The 14,992-nt window shown below is 44.8% G+C and overlaps 1 protein-coding gene across 13 annotated transcripts in view; it reads left to right on the top strand.

Annotated features, from left to right (window-relative positions):
* The window catches only part of ADD3 (adducin 3), a 184,665-nt gene that overhangs the window by 148,447 nt on the left and 21,226 nt on the right, over window positions 1-14,992 (top strand). For all 13 annotated transcript variants that reach the window (XM_077823188.1, XM_077823195.1, XM_077823187.1 and 10 more), the window contains 6 exons: window positions 328-471; window positions 561-659; window positions 3,004-3,186; window positions 5,314-5,571; window positions 6,854-6,973; window positions 8,277-8,366. In XM_077823188.1, the coding sequence (XP_077679314.1) occupies window positions 328-471; window positions 561-659; window positions 3,004-3,186; window positions 5,314-5,571; window positions 6,854-6,973; window positions 8,277-8,366 (894 nt within the window). The remainder of the gene's footprint in view (window positions 1-327; window positions 472-560; window positions 660-3,003; window positions 3,187-5,313; window positions 5,572-6,853; window positions 6,974-8,276; window positions 8,367-14,992) is intronic.

The raw sequence follows: 14,992 nt of genomic DNA, 5'->3' as shown, positions 1-14,992 counted from the left end.
AACTAGACTGGATAAAGCAGTAGAACAGTGCCTACTCCATATTGAGACTCCTCTTGTCTAGCTAGCATATAGCCAAGACTTCACTATCATTTAAGAATATAGGTGGGACAGAGTGGTTGTGATCCAGAGGTAGAGAACCCATGTACTGGAAAAATACCATTGGGAATAATCTCCCACTCATATGGTAAACTTCTGTATGACCTAATAGTTCACTTATAACTTTGGAAGACCAACCAGGAAACTTGTGGAACATGGCACTTTTGCACAGAACCCTGGTTTAAATGTTTTTTTTCAGAATCTTAAAAGTGTTCAATTTGTTTGAAACAGGTTTCATCTATGAAGTGTGGTATCCTTCCAATCTCTCAGGAGGCTCTGATTCTGGGAGATGTTGCTTACTACGATTACCAAGGATCTCTTGATGAACAGGAAGAGAGAATTCAGCTTCAGAAGGTTCTTGGGCCAAGTTGCAAGGTAGTCAACCTTTATTCATGTTTTTCTTTAATCATTTGCATGTTCTGTACCAGTTTCTACCATTTAACATTTGTGTTTTCATTCACTAGTTGCTGGTCTTGAGAAATCATGGTGTGGTAGCCTTAGGAGAGACATTAGAGGAGGCCTTTCACTATATTTTCAATGTGCAGCTTGCCTGTGAAATACAGGTAAGAGAGATGATTCGTCGTTATTTAATTTCTGAAGGAAATACTTATGCCATAACGAGTTATTGCAATGGATAGACCTGACTCCATAGGGAGGAAGCTCCATTATTGCAAAGTATTCAACAGAATCTCTGCTATTAGACACAATATTTGTGTAAAACAGGAATAGTCAATAGGCGGATCATGGGCCAAATCTGTACTACCAGACGATTTTGAGTGGACCCCAAAATATTTTTATTTACTTATTATCATTATTATTTTTTTATTTTCTTCTTTGGAATCTTAGCCTTGCAATATCCCAACCAAGAAATTTGGACCTTGACAAAAAATAGACTACCGCAGTGTAGGAGTTCTGTGGAATAAAGAGGAGACTTGTTTCTGTTATAGAATGAAATTAAAAGCATGTTTCTGTTTACTTCCTTGTATGTGCACAATTAGCAATATCAAAACCACTCTGGGTATGAGAGTAAGTTGGTTTAGGCATCATGTGTTGGCTTTGCTGTAGAGCACATTGTGTTCACTTGAATGAGTTTGTCCCATGGGACAGTATCCTTTATTAGAAAGCTGTCTTATTGTAGTGCAACTGTCAAGGTTCCTTCTCCACTCTGAACTCTAGGGTACAGATGTGGGGACCTGCATGAAAAACCCCTAAGCTGCTTCTTACCAATTTAGGTTAAAAACTTCTCCAAGGTACACACTTTGCCTTGTCCTTGAACCTTATGCTGCCACCACCAAGCATGTTAAACAAAGAACAGGGAAAGAGCCCACTTGGCGGCATCTTCCCCCAAAATATCCCCCCAGCCCTGTACTCCCTTTCCTGGGGAAGGCTTGATAAAAATCCTCACCAATTTGTACAGGTGAACACAGACCCAAATCCTTGGATCTTAAGAACAATGAAAAAGCAATCAGGTTCTTAAAAGAAGAATTTTAATTAAAGAAAAGGTAAAAGAATCACCTCTGTAAAATCAGGATGGTAAATACCTTACAGGGTAATCAGATTCAAAACACAGAGAATCCGTCTAGGCAAAACCTTAAGTTACAAAAAGAGACAAAAGCAGGAATATACATTCCATTCAGCACAGTGTATTTTACCAACCATTAAACAAAAGGAAATCTAACGCATTTCTAGCTAGATTACTTACTAACTAACAGAAGTTCTGAGTCTGCATTCCTGATCTGTTCCTGGCAAAAGCATCACACAGACACAGACCCTTTGTTCCCCCCCAGCTTTGAAAGTATCTTGTCTCCTCATTGGTCATTTTGGTCAGGTGCCAGCGAGGTTATCTTAGCTTCTTAACCCTTTACAGGTGAAAGGGTTTTGCCTCTGGTCAGGAGGGATTTTATAGCACTGTATACAAAAAGGTGGTTACCCTTCCCTTTATTTTTATGACAGCAACATTGCAACATGATACCATTTAATGGAAGTTATTTTGGGGGCCATTAATATTTTGCCAACTAACCTGTTGAAAGCCAGGCAATCTGGGGGGAAATGCAGATGGATCTGTAATATTACAGGGCAAATCTGGAGTCCGTCTTCTCTAAATGCAGATCATCCATGTGAAACTAACAGTGCTTTCCATGGTGGACAGAGTAAACTTCAGGAGCTTGTGTCCAGGGGTGCATACTTGTACACCCCACAGAGCATAGCTCCATGAACGTTCCCTGCAGGGCTGAACACAGTGACTAGGGCTAACACAGTTAGAAGAGCAGGAAGGTAACAGATCCATCACTCCTTACTCTGCATAGAAATGGGATGCAAAGTCTGTGGGTACCACTAGATCCTCTGTGGTCTGATTGAAGAATTCCTTCCACCCTCTGTCCTTGTGGAGATTCACAACGCCCAACTCAGTTACTCGAGCTCAATGTTGGGATGAGAAAAAGAGGATTTTCCACTACAAGCACAAAGCAGAGGAGAATGGTGTATTACTAAATAAATTAAGCAGAATCCAGAAATCACTTGTTAGTGTCTTATTAAGTAATTAATCAGACTTACAGTTGCCTTTCTCGCCAATGGTAGGGTACATCTGTGTCAAGATTAAAGATATTTCTCTGTCTTCTACAGTTAAAAGTACATTGTTGAGCACTTAATAAATAATTGAAGTTTATTGCATTTACTCCTTTTAGAGCCATAATTATTAACTGATACTGTCATTCATACAATAGGAATCATTCTCTGCATGTCTTAATGCAGTTGTCATAATTTTAGTGAGAAGAAAAGTAACCTGAAAACATAATTGTAGCCAATTTTATGTTTACAATTTTTCCATTAAATTCAGACAAGCTGAGAATTCCACACCCCATAAAATTATCTATAAACAAGCAGATTACTGTGTGTATATTGTTGCAGGTTCATGCATTAGCTGGTGCAGGTGGAATAGACAATCTTCTTATACTAGACCTGCAGAAGTACAAGCCTTTCACACACGCTGTGGCAGCTGCTGGAGGAGGTGGAGTTAATATGGGCTCCCAACAAAAATGGAAAGTTGGGGAACAAGAGTTTGAAGCTCTCATGAGGATGCTAGACAACCTGGTAGGTACACAATTATAACAATACAAATGCAACCCTTGAGAGTTTTGGGTGCCTTTTACTCCTCAACTCTTTGTGGGATTAGGCCCTAAATCAGGGGTGGGCAAACCTTTTGGCTTGAGGGCTACATCAGGGTTCCAAAACTGTATGGAGGGCCACGTAGGGAAAGCTGTGCCTCCCCAAACCCTAATCCTATCAGCGCCCTCCCAATTCCCGCCCCTTTACTGCCCCCCTCAGAACTCCTCACCCATCCAACCCCCCCTACTCCTTGTCCCCTGACCGGCCCCCTCCTGGGACCTCTTGCCCCTAACTGTCCCCCCAGAACCCCACCCCCTATCGAACCCCCCCTGCTCTCTGACTGCCCCGACCCCACCCCCTATCCAACCCCCCGCAAAGCCCCTTTCAGAATGCAGCCCTGCAAACATGGGCGGAGGACTCAGGAGGAGCAGGGGCAGCTGCACAGCTGGAGAGAAGCAGCGGTTTCCCCTTCCAAGCTCCACTACTCTCCGGCCGGCTGCGCAGCCACCCGGTGCTCCTCCTGAGTCCTCTGCCCGTGTTCGCCATACTTCCGCCACCTACATCGCCTGCCTGCTCCCCTGAGGCTGCAGGTGAGCCTCCCTTCCTGCTCTCCCCTGCAGTGCAGCCCTCTCCTGCTCTGGCGGCGCAGCGTGCTGAGGCTGCGGGGGGAGGAGCCGGGGACTAGCCTCCCTGGCCAGGAGCTCAAGGGCCCAGCAGGATGGCCCCACAGGCTGGATGTGGCCCACGGGCCGTAGTTTGCCCACCTCTGCCCTAAGTAAAGGAATTGTCTGTTTTGATTTTCTTTATAAACTTGAAAATGAAATATGTAAATGAAAAGTAGTTTTTATTGAATATTTAATATCTCCCATATCTGAACATTTGATTTAGGACAGAATATATAAATATAAAATATTTTTTTTAAATCTTTCTATTTCTGAAGCCTAACACAACAGAATAGTAAGAACTGGTTAAGCTAAAATTTCTGTCAGGACACTGTCACAAAGGTTAATAATTTCTCTGTATAAAGCTGTATTGCTACAACATACATTTTCAATCATCACCTTCGTAAATATACTTGGAAGCTTTCATTTTTATTTTGTTATGAATTGTAGTGTTTGTTTCTAACTTCTATCAGTTTTTATCTCTTTAATTTTTATGGACTTGGAAGAAATGAAGTTCAGTACTAATTGTTCAAAATGTAACAAAATATTAATTTCAAATTAAGTTATTTATTGATAAAGTAAAAGCAAAGCAAAAGAGGATACCAGTCGCCTATTAGTGCAATGTATTAGACTCAGACATGAATTACACTATGTGCTCAAGCAGGGAGGTTAGATGCCCCCTTGCTTTTCTGTGTGGACTACCTATATCACAGGTCACAACACAGCAACCAGGGTATCTCTCCCCGGGCAATTGTTCCCCCTTTTGCGTGGGTGGGCAGGGAGTTGGTAGGCAGGAGTGAGATGTGGGTGGAGCCGGGGCTCCACTGAACATGCTGGCCAACACGGCTCAGCTGGCATGGAGGGGCAGGAAAAGGACTGGTAGAACTTACTTCTTCCTGTCCATCCTCTTACACCCCCCACCCCCACCCCCAAATGGAGCAAGGGCTAAGCAGAAATCAGATGATGACTGTAGGTCACCATTTGGTCCCTGCTCTTCTTCTGTGCTGCCCCTTACTCAGGGCAGAATTCTAGAGGTCAATTTAGCTCAAATTATATTGTTACTTTCCATCAGAAGGGAAATGTTATCTTTGTTGGCTCTTGAATGGAGGAAGGAATTGACCATTATAAACTTCTATAGATTATTCTTAATCTTTCCAGATTGCACTGTTCATAAGAGAAGTGGAAAGACTGTCAAATATGTGAAAAACTGCAGTTATATGAATTTTTGACTGTCTGCTATGATGCTGACCGTAAAGGGTTTTTTATAAATCAATAAATGAAAAATATTTTGGAAAAGGATACCCCAAATCTCTTGCTTGGATGAGTGCAGATAGTTCATTTAATACATACACAGTGGTACAAAATTGCCATAGTTTCCTATTCTTTGGGCATTATTGGTTGATCTCTCTCTTTTTTTTTTTTTTTTTTTTTTTTTTTTAAACCTTCTCAGGGATACAGAACTGGCTATGCTTACAGGCAACCTCTAGTCAGAGAAAAACCCAGGCACAAGAGTGATGTTGAGATCCCAGCCACTGTGACTGCCTTTTCTTTCGAAGATGATACAGTTCCACTTTCCCCTCTCAAATTCCTAGCACAAAGACAACAGCGAGAAAAGACAAGATGGCTGAACTCTCCAAATACATACTTAAAAGTGAATGTGCCTGAGGAGTCTTGGAATGGAGAGACTAGTCCCAGAACTAAGATAACGGTAGGAAGCTATTTTTGGTAGTCGGCTTGTTCTTACTCTACCTGAGAGAAAGTGAATTATGCAGAGTTTATATCACTAAATCTGGTCCACTTACAAAATCTTTTTTAGCTGGATCATCTAATTAGTTAAAAGCTAGCAAACAAGAAGATAGGCTTGTCTGAGATTGAATGTGGGAAAAGCTGCTGCACTGAGATGCCCTTTCTGTTTGGGGGAATTCTGGTGATAGAAAAAGGGATAGCTTTGTTCTCCACTCTTTGATTGATTTTCCTCTTCCTTATTGGTTCTTGTAATGGGAGCTTTTTTGTTGTTGCACTGCATCTAGCATGCAAAGAATTACCCATGAATCAATGGCAGTGTCTCTCATTTCCCCCCCTCTATGTTGGGGCCTCTCCATCCCCACAGGAGCGCTATTTTTTTCCAAGCTAAATCAATTCCTCCGTGCTTGTTGGGTCTAGGTCACTGTCACTATCTCTGTTCAAAGACAACTGATCAGGACTTTCTTTAGAGCCCATTAATGCCACCTGTTAACATATGTCTCTGAATGATGTGCAGGACTTCCTTCTCCCAGGACTAAGTGTGTCGCCTCCACCACATTCCCAACGAGCTAGGGGGGAGATCAAGTCTCTTGCAAAGCGGTGCCTAGTAGAGGTATCCCATTTGCTATACACCTGATCCCAGTTGCATAAAAGATTAAAAGCAGCAGCACCACCTGCTGGTAGCTAACCAATTTCACTGTTCCTTTAGTTTGATAGATATACCATCAATGGCAGGCTTATATTAAACTTTGCTTAAAAAGAAAAAATCCCAATACGAAACCTGCAATTAGCAGAGATAGGAGACTATAATACAAATAGAGTAATAGGGAGAGAGAACTAATTCTGGAGCCATTAGATGCTGCATTAATGGAATAAAAAGTTCAGTGGTCTTTATCCCTTTTATACAGGATTTTTGGTAAAAGCAATTCTTTCTAAACATAATCGTATTAATATAATTTTGTAGTTCTGTATCATTTTTCAAGTGAGCTTTTCAATTTTTTACAGTCATTTAGTTAACCTGCCTTGTGTGGATATCGTGAGGTAAGTATCGCATCCATTTACAAGTTTGTAAACTGGGGCACAGAACAGTTTAATAAATTGGCAATGATCTCTTAGTGAGTGACTAGCAAAGCTGCTAATAAAATCCAGGAGTCCTTGTTCCTCCTCCTAACCACTAAACCATGCTCTTTCCAATGGCCACATTCTCCCCCTTTTTTCCAACTAACATCTAGACATTTTTCTTTAAGTGGATGAAAGCTGAAGACTCCTCCAAGATTAGTGGAGGAACTCCAATCAAAATTGAAGATCCTAACCAATTTGTGCCTCTAAATACAAACCCAAGTGACGTGTTAGAAAAGAGGAATAAGGTAAGAAAGGATTAATGAAGAAATCTGTAACAATACCTTGAGTTGTTTACAGGTACCAGATATATTCTAAGTCGGCCGTCAAGTGATCATTAGAAACAGTAATAAAGTGGTTTACAGAAAGCATCCTAGCTTTACCAAAATGTTTTTTTAAGTTCCACATGCTATTGGAATTGAATAATAAAACTTGTATTATAATACCTTGATTATAATACTTTGCTGGATGATCAGCAGTTACGCTAGGAATGACAGATCGGAGATGGCCCCAAACTGTAGCACTTGGCTTAGCACAAAACTTAGTGGAAGTTTGAATCTAGATCTGAACTGAACAGCTCTGACCCATCTCTCTATGTTGTAGGTGCCCTTTCTCAAAAGACTGCAGAAATACTCATTAAAATGTTGCATAGGTAGTTTCTGGGAATTAATATTTATTTTAAATGTACATAACTAATAAATATCATGAATGTGAAAAGCAGCCGTTTTCAGAAAGCTGACCTGAACTCCACCCCAGGCTTGATTATTTTGCTAGACATGTAATGCTGTTTCTGTGAAATTATGGGATTTACTTCCTTGGAGTCTTTTAGGGGTTAAAGGGCCATACTACCATCCCTGAGAACTGAATATGATTGAGAAGGAGCAACTCCCTTCCTCAAAAAGGATAAATAGAACAATGCCCTGTAATCACTCAGACATTAATTTAGACTACTGTTATCAGTCCCAGACACTAAGTTTTCTCTTCCCAGGCAGATTCACAAGCCTTACTGTCTCAGAGAGTTGGGCTAGAGTCCTGGGGTGGTTTTTTGTTTGTTTTTTTCGTTAGTTAAATACTGACAGTGTGCATCATGGCCGTGTAGACAGGGCTGCTGGTTGAGGAAAGGAGCAATTTATTCAAGTGGGGCAAATTCTATCAATACTGCTGTGACCACACGTGGTATTGACCCATTGGCAACTGAGCCTGTGTGATTCTACCTCACAGGGAGGAAGGCAGATTCAAATGGTGTGCAGTCCCTCTGCAGAGCTCACTTCCACCGGGGTCCCATACATGGTGTCTCACAACGGGTGCAGGTGGCTGGGGTTGGGACCAGGGTAAATCTTTAGTGGTGCTGAAGTGGAGTCATAGGATCAGCAGGTACTGTGCAGTCAGAGGCAGGGGGCACCTTATCCCAGAGTAAAGCAATACGAAGTCCAGTGCTCCAGTTGTGCTCCATTGCCCAATACGTTGGCCGTACAAAGTTGATGGTGAGAAAGGGGTTTGCTATATAGGTACAATAGATGCTTCAAATAAAGTTTGTCTTTTTCCGTATAGATTCGTGAGCAAAACCGATATGACTTAAAGACAGCAGGACCACAGTCTCAATTACTTGCTGGGATTGTTGTGGATAAAAAGCCTAGTCCAGTAAGTGTACATCATGACTTGGGTTTAATTCACTGCCTTAAATGGGTTCTTTCAATCTTTCTGTCAGACTTGAAGGCTTGGTCTTCTCTTTTTAAATGTTTTTTGTTAAATGTGACATACTATATCTGGGAGATATTTTAGTCATTCACAATACAAGTTTTTATCTACAATGTTTAAAAAAAAATACATTGGGGAGGCTTCTAGTTATTCAGGCTTTGTCTACACCTAAAACACTACAGCAACACAGCATTGCAGCTATGCTGCTATAGTGCTTCAGTGTAGACTCTCACTACAGCAACAGGAGAGGTTAATCCTCTTCCCCGAGAGGTGGTAGCTAGGTCAATGGAGAACTACTCATAGCTCCTAATAGGACTGTGAAACTCATTGCCATAGGACATCATTCAGGCCAAGAATTTAGCAAGATTCAGATAGGGATTGCACACTTACATAGCTAAAAAGAGTATGCAATGTTCTAGCTAATGCTAACAAGAAAAGTTTTGGAAGAGAGCTAAAAACTCATGTTTCAGGATTTAAGACTGTCCCTAACTACTAGTGATTAGGATGAATCCTTCATGGTGGGACAGTGTGATGGGTTCCCCAGCATACAACTGGGACTGTGGGCCTGTTGAGCCCTCTGTCCCACCAATCTGGGGTATCCCTCTCACCCTGTGATGTTGGTAAGATACAAACCTCTGGCCGGCACTGCTCTCTCACAGACATCCACAGGCAGGGACTCACCCAACTGAGTTACATAAATGCTTCTCCCAGCCACTCATGACCCAACCAATAGAGAGGCTCCAGCCAATTCTTCCCAGCCTCACTCCCCGCGACAACTTACCACCTGGAAACACGTCTGGAGGATAAAGACTTTGAACTGGGGAGGGTGGTGGCAGTTCCAGCCTGTGTATTGAAGATCTGTGACCCATTTGTCAAGGAGCGGCACTGCTTGATTCAAATCCTACTCAGTTTGTAGAACTCAGGCTGTGAATTTATTTTATTTCTTAGATAACTAACTTTGATCTCTGTGCTTGGTACTTATAATCTCTTAAAATCTGTCTTTCTGTAGTTAATAAATCTGTTCTATATTTTACCTAAAGCAGTGTGTTTTGGTTGAAGTGCTTGGGAAATCTCAGCTCAGTTTACAAAGGCTAGGGTGTGCCCTCTCCACACTGAGGGAGGGGCAGACTGCGTAATGAACTTACATTGGCCAGGCTTCTGACCAGTGCAGGGCTGGGGGGCAGGGGGGCAGGAATTGGCTGGAGCCTCTATTGTTGGTTCATGAGTGGTTGGCAAAGTGTTCATGTAACTCAATCAGGTGTGTCACTGCCTGTGGATGTCTGTGTAAATGCAGAACCTGTCAGAGGTTTGTAGCTTGGCAACAGCATCACAGAATGAGAGGGATACCCCAGGTTTGGGGGACACAGAGCTCAGTGGTCCCACAGTTCAAGTTGCACCCTGGGCACCCCATCACAGATATATTGCCCGTCTTTGGCCTACTTTAGGGTTTCTTCAACCTTCCTCTGAAGCATCTGGTGTTGGACCCTGTCAGAGAGAGAATATTGGACTACACGGAATGTTTGGCAATTCCTATGTCCTTATGAACTCAAACTAATTTCACGGGGAAGTTCTGAATGGTAGAAAGCTTCAACATCTTGTTCTTTTTCCTCTCTCAATTCATTTACTTTACAGGGCTAATCAGTTTACTCTTGATGACAAAGAATAACCCCCTTTACTCCTAGGGGAATTCTGCGCCCTGTGGGGAGTGTAGAATTCATACCTTGCGCAGATTTCTTGGCTGCCCTGTAGAAAAATGGGGAAGCAAAGATATCTGTGGGGAACATATGCCCCTTCCGCAGCAGTATCCATTTGGTGTTCAACTTCTTACTGCCTTCTCTTTGGATATGGGACCCCTTCATATCCTTGCTACTCATACGTACCTGTCAGAAGCTCAACACTAGTAACCAGTCTAGCTGGAGGGGCTACCTGTCAGCAGTGTGGCAGCGAAGTGCAGCAGGCCAGGATCCAGACTGGAGGACTCTTTTGCAGAAATAGGTCCAAATCTCCTCCTCAGGGAGTGAATAATTTTACTGATGCGGCTTTTGAGAGCTCACATGATCTACATAAACAGTGAGATGGAAAACTAACATTAGATACACTTGTATTCTAACCAAGTGCATAGATAGTGCGAGCAGCTATTTTTTTTTTTTTGCATGGTCACTTTTCACTTGATCAAAACAGCATAGATGCGTAGCTCTCCATTAGCCTGGGTACAATGACTTTGTTTTATGGGTGGTAGTTTTCTTTTCACTTTTTTATAATTAAATTTATAAACCAGTCAGACCCAGAAATAGAAAGCTGTAGTACATATTAGTAATTTATTATCCTGCTAACCATATTTGTAGCTATTAGCAATGTGATAAATTACAACATTGGCCTAATTCCTGTAAAATTAGCCACACTAGAAGTCATCTCTCAATTTTGTTTTAGTTGTTCCCAATATATATATTTTTAATACAGTTACAATAAAAACTATTTATGGAATCTCCATCATTAGGGATTTTTAAGAGCAGGCTGGACAAACACCTGTCAGGGATGGTCTAGATAATACTTAGTCCTGCCATGAGTGCAGTGGACTGGACTACATGACCTCTCGAGGTCCCTTCCAGTTCTGTAATTCTATTCTATGATTCTATTTGCAACAATGTATATGATTAAGTATTTGTAAATGTGTGATGTCTAGTTTGTTCTTGCTAGTTCTTATTTTCGTATATGTATGTGTGTTGTATATTTATATTTTAATCATTCTTTTCCACCTGTAACTTCTGTGATAGCAAAAAGAGTGTGAGATTAAAATGAGTAAGACTCACATAATCATATTCAACTGTAGTAAAGAAATTTCATGAATCATAGAAGATTAGGGTTGGAAGAGACCTCAGGAGACCGTCTAGTCCAACCCCCTACTCAAAGCAAGACCAACCCCAACTAAATCATACCAGCCAGGGCTTTGTCAAGTCGGGCCTTAAAAACCTCTAAGGAAGGAGATTCCACCACGTCCCTAGGTAACGCATTCCAGTGCTTCACCACCCTCCTAGTGAAAAAGTTTTTCCTAATATCCTACCTAAACCTCCCCCACTGCAACTTGAGACCATTACTGCTTGTTCTGTCATCTGCTACCACTGAGAACAGTCTAGATCCATCCTCTTTGGAACCCCCTTTCAGATAGTTGAAGGCTGCTATCAAATCCCCCCTCACTCTTCTCTTCTGCAGACTAAATAAGCCCAGTTCCCTCAGCCTCTCCTCGTAAGTCATGTGCCCCAGCCCCCTAATCATTTTTGTTGTCCTCTGCTGGACTCTCTCCAATTTGTCCACATCCTTTCAGTAGTTGGGGGCTCAAAACTGGAGGCAGTACTCCAGATGTGGCCTCACCAGTGCCGAATAAAGGGGAATAATCATGTCCATTGGTCTGCTGGCAATGCTCCTACTAATGCAGCCCAGTATGCCATTAGCCTTCTTGACAACGAGGGCACACTGTTGACTCATATATCCAGCTTCTCATCCACTGTAATCCTCAGGTCCTTTTCTGCAGAACTGCCGCTTAGCCAGTCAGTCCCCAGCCTGTAGCAGTGCCTGGGATTCTTCCGTCCTAAGTGCAGAACTCTGCACTTGTCCTTGTTGAACCTCCTCAGATTTCTTTTGGCCCAATCCTCCAATTTGTCTAGGTCACTCTGGACCCTGTCCCTACCCTACAGCAGCGTGTCTACCTCTCCCCCCAGCTTAGTGTCGTCCGCAAAATTTATGAGGGTGCAATCCATCCCATCATCCAGATCATTAATGAAGATGTTGAACAAGACTAACCCCTGGGACACTGCGCTTGATGCCGGCTGCCAACTAGACATCAAGCCGTTGATCACTACCCGTTGAGCCCAACAATCTAGTCAGCTTTCTATCCACCATTCATCCAATCCATACTTTTTTAACTTGCTGGCAAGAATACTGTAGGAGACCATATCAAAAGCTTTGCTAAAGTCAAGTTATTCTTCGAGTGATTGTTCACGTCCATTCCAATTAGGTGCGCGCGTGCCGTGTGCACGGATGTCGGAACTTGTTTCCCTTAGGAGCTCCCGTCAGGGCGGCAGAGGAGCCCCCTGGAGTGGTGCCCTCATGGCGGTGTCTATAGTACCCTGCTGGTCCGACCCCCCTTCAGTTCCTTCTTACCATCCGTGGTGGCACTGGAACGTTCTCTCTCTCTCTCGCTTGCAAGTGATCCCTTAGACTTTCAGTCTTCTAGGTAGAGTTGTTCTTAGATAGTTATCAGTTAGTTAAATACCATTGTATTCAGGTGTCCGGAAGCTAGTTCCAGCACCAGCCTTGGGCTGCGGTGCATGCAACAAGCCCCGGGTTTCAAAGCTTGCACCACGTGCCGCAAGTCTATGCCTAACCGCGACCCTCACGACTCGTGTCTCCAGTATCTGGGAGAGGCTCATCAGGCAGAGCACTGCAAAATCTCCAAGGCCTTCAAGCTGTGCACCAAGGAAGAAATAGACTTCCTCCTTAAGCAGTTGCTTATGGAGGCCGCATTACAACCACCAGCCCCAGACCGTCTAGCACATCCCCCAGCTTCCTCGGTGCGAAGTGCCCTGGCATCTGTGCGTGATCTGGCACCGCCCAGGCACCATAAATCATCGGCACCGACATGGCACAGCCAACCTTGGCACTGGTCGACCTTTCCGGCACCAACTAAGCATCACAAGAAAGGGGAAGGAGGGTGCTCTCCCCAAAGAGCCGCTAAGCAACTCAAAGAAGCTCCCAGCACGCAAAGACAGATTGCGGGCCCGAGCCTGGAACTGGCACTGTTGACTCCGGCACCGCAGGCCCCATTGAGTCCGGTACCCAGCAATTTTAGTGCCGACGAACGTCTGGAGGAGGTCCTGGAACACCCGTCCACCCCTGACACTTTCGAGGCAGCGAAAGACCTCATTGAGCTGTTGGTGCCAAACCCCCTCCCATACAGGGAGAAGCCTCTGGCACCACCAAAGAGGGTGCTATCCAGAGGGAAGCCGGCAATGGTGTGCTGCTTGAGGTCACCATCTTGGCACCACTCACAGCACTGTTCCCGTTCAAGCTCGGCATCCCGCTACTCCCCGGCACCCATGACCCAGAGCGAAGTTATGGCACCGGAGGCGAACCTGCCAGCTTTACCTGCGGCGACTATACGCCGATCCACAATGCTATCGGTCGCCTGGCACCGGAGCACGGCACCAACAACCTCACCAGCTCTGAGTGAGAAGCACCGGTCCTGGACCCAAGACTCCAAGTACCGTTCGCAGTCCCAGTCAGGCAGACACCGCTCCACGGCACCCTACGGCCACTCAACGTTTGGCACTGCCCTGGTCCTCTCCATCAGCATCCTACGGCTCCGAGGCCGACTCCGGTTGCTCCAGCTGTAGCAGACGTCGGTCTGTGGCCAGCAGAGAATCCCACTTGGCACGGCAGCCACAGTGGCCTCCTCCGGGTCAGTGGCCCTTCTGGACCCTATGGGCCTAACTATCAGCAGTAGGGCACCATATCCAGAGCCTCCAGGTCCAGGCACTCCATGCATCGCCATTCCAGGTCGCCACACAGACATGCATCAAGGTCAATGGAGAACACTCTCCCCAGGCCGCCCCGGACGCCCAAGAGCAACCAGCGATGCCAGGCCTGAGCCTGTGCCAAGCAGTACGACACCTAAAGTGGTGTCAGCCCCGTCAGGCCCTGTGGTGACCCAGGCCTATGGGGACACACAGGAGGGTCTACATGAGGACAACCAACAGCACTTCACTTCCTCCTCTTCCCCAGATGAGGCTGTGGTGGGTATGTCAGCCTCAGGACTGCCACCAATCGACCACAGGGCTCACCAGGAGCTGCTCCGCAGAATCGCCCTCAATATGGACCTTCAGGTGGAAGAAACAGTTGAGCAGGAGGATCTGACAGTGGTCATCCTGGCTCCCAAGGGTCCCTCAAGAGTCGCCCTCCCTCGCATAAAGACCATACAGTCGAACTACATCACTATATGGCAGACCCCGGCCTCAATCACGCCGACAGTCAAGGAGGTAGAAAGGAAATACTTGGCCCCTTCCAGGGGCTACGAGTTCCTATTCTGCCATCTGATTCCCTACTCCCTAGTCGTTTCGGCAGTCAACAAGAAGGAATGACATGGCCAACGAGCCTCAGCCCCAAAGGCCAAGGAGGCCAAATGTTTGGACCTATTAGTAGAAAAGTCTACTCCTCCGGGGGCCTTCAGCTACACATAGCCAAGCAGCAGGCGATCCTTAATAGACATAACTTCAACTCTTGGATGGCTGCATCCAAGTTTAAGGATCGCCTGCCCTAGGACTCGCACTCTGAGTTTGCTGCGTTGCTCGAGGAAGGAAAGGTGGTAGCTAAGACTTTGCTACAAGCCTCCCTCGATTCAGCTGACTCTGCGGCCAGAACCATTGCTTCGGGGGTGGTCATGCGACGCTCAGCGTGGCTCCAGGCATCGGGCCTCCCTCCAGAGGTCCAGAACACCCTCTAAGACCTCCCCTTCGAGGGCTCGGGCCTTTTCTCAGAGTTCTACATAGAGCGCACAAAACCTTTTCACAAATCAA

This window comes from Eretmochelys imbricata, chromosome 7 (assembly GCF_965152235.1).
Source record: "Eretmochelys imbricata isolate rEreImb1 chromosome 7, rEreImb1.hap1, whole genome shotgun sequence".
Taxonomy (NCBI): Eukaryota; Metazoa; Chordata; order Testudines; family Cheloniidae; genus Eretmochelys; species Eretmochelys imbricata.
Note: the sequence above shows the minus strand (reverse complement) of the source record. Positions and strands in the feature narration are given on the sequence as shown.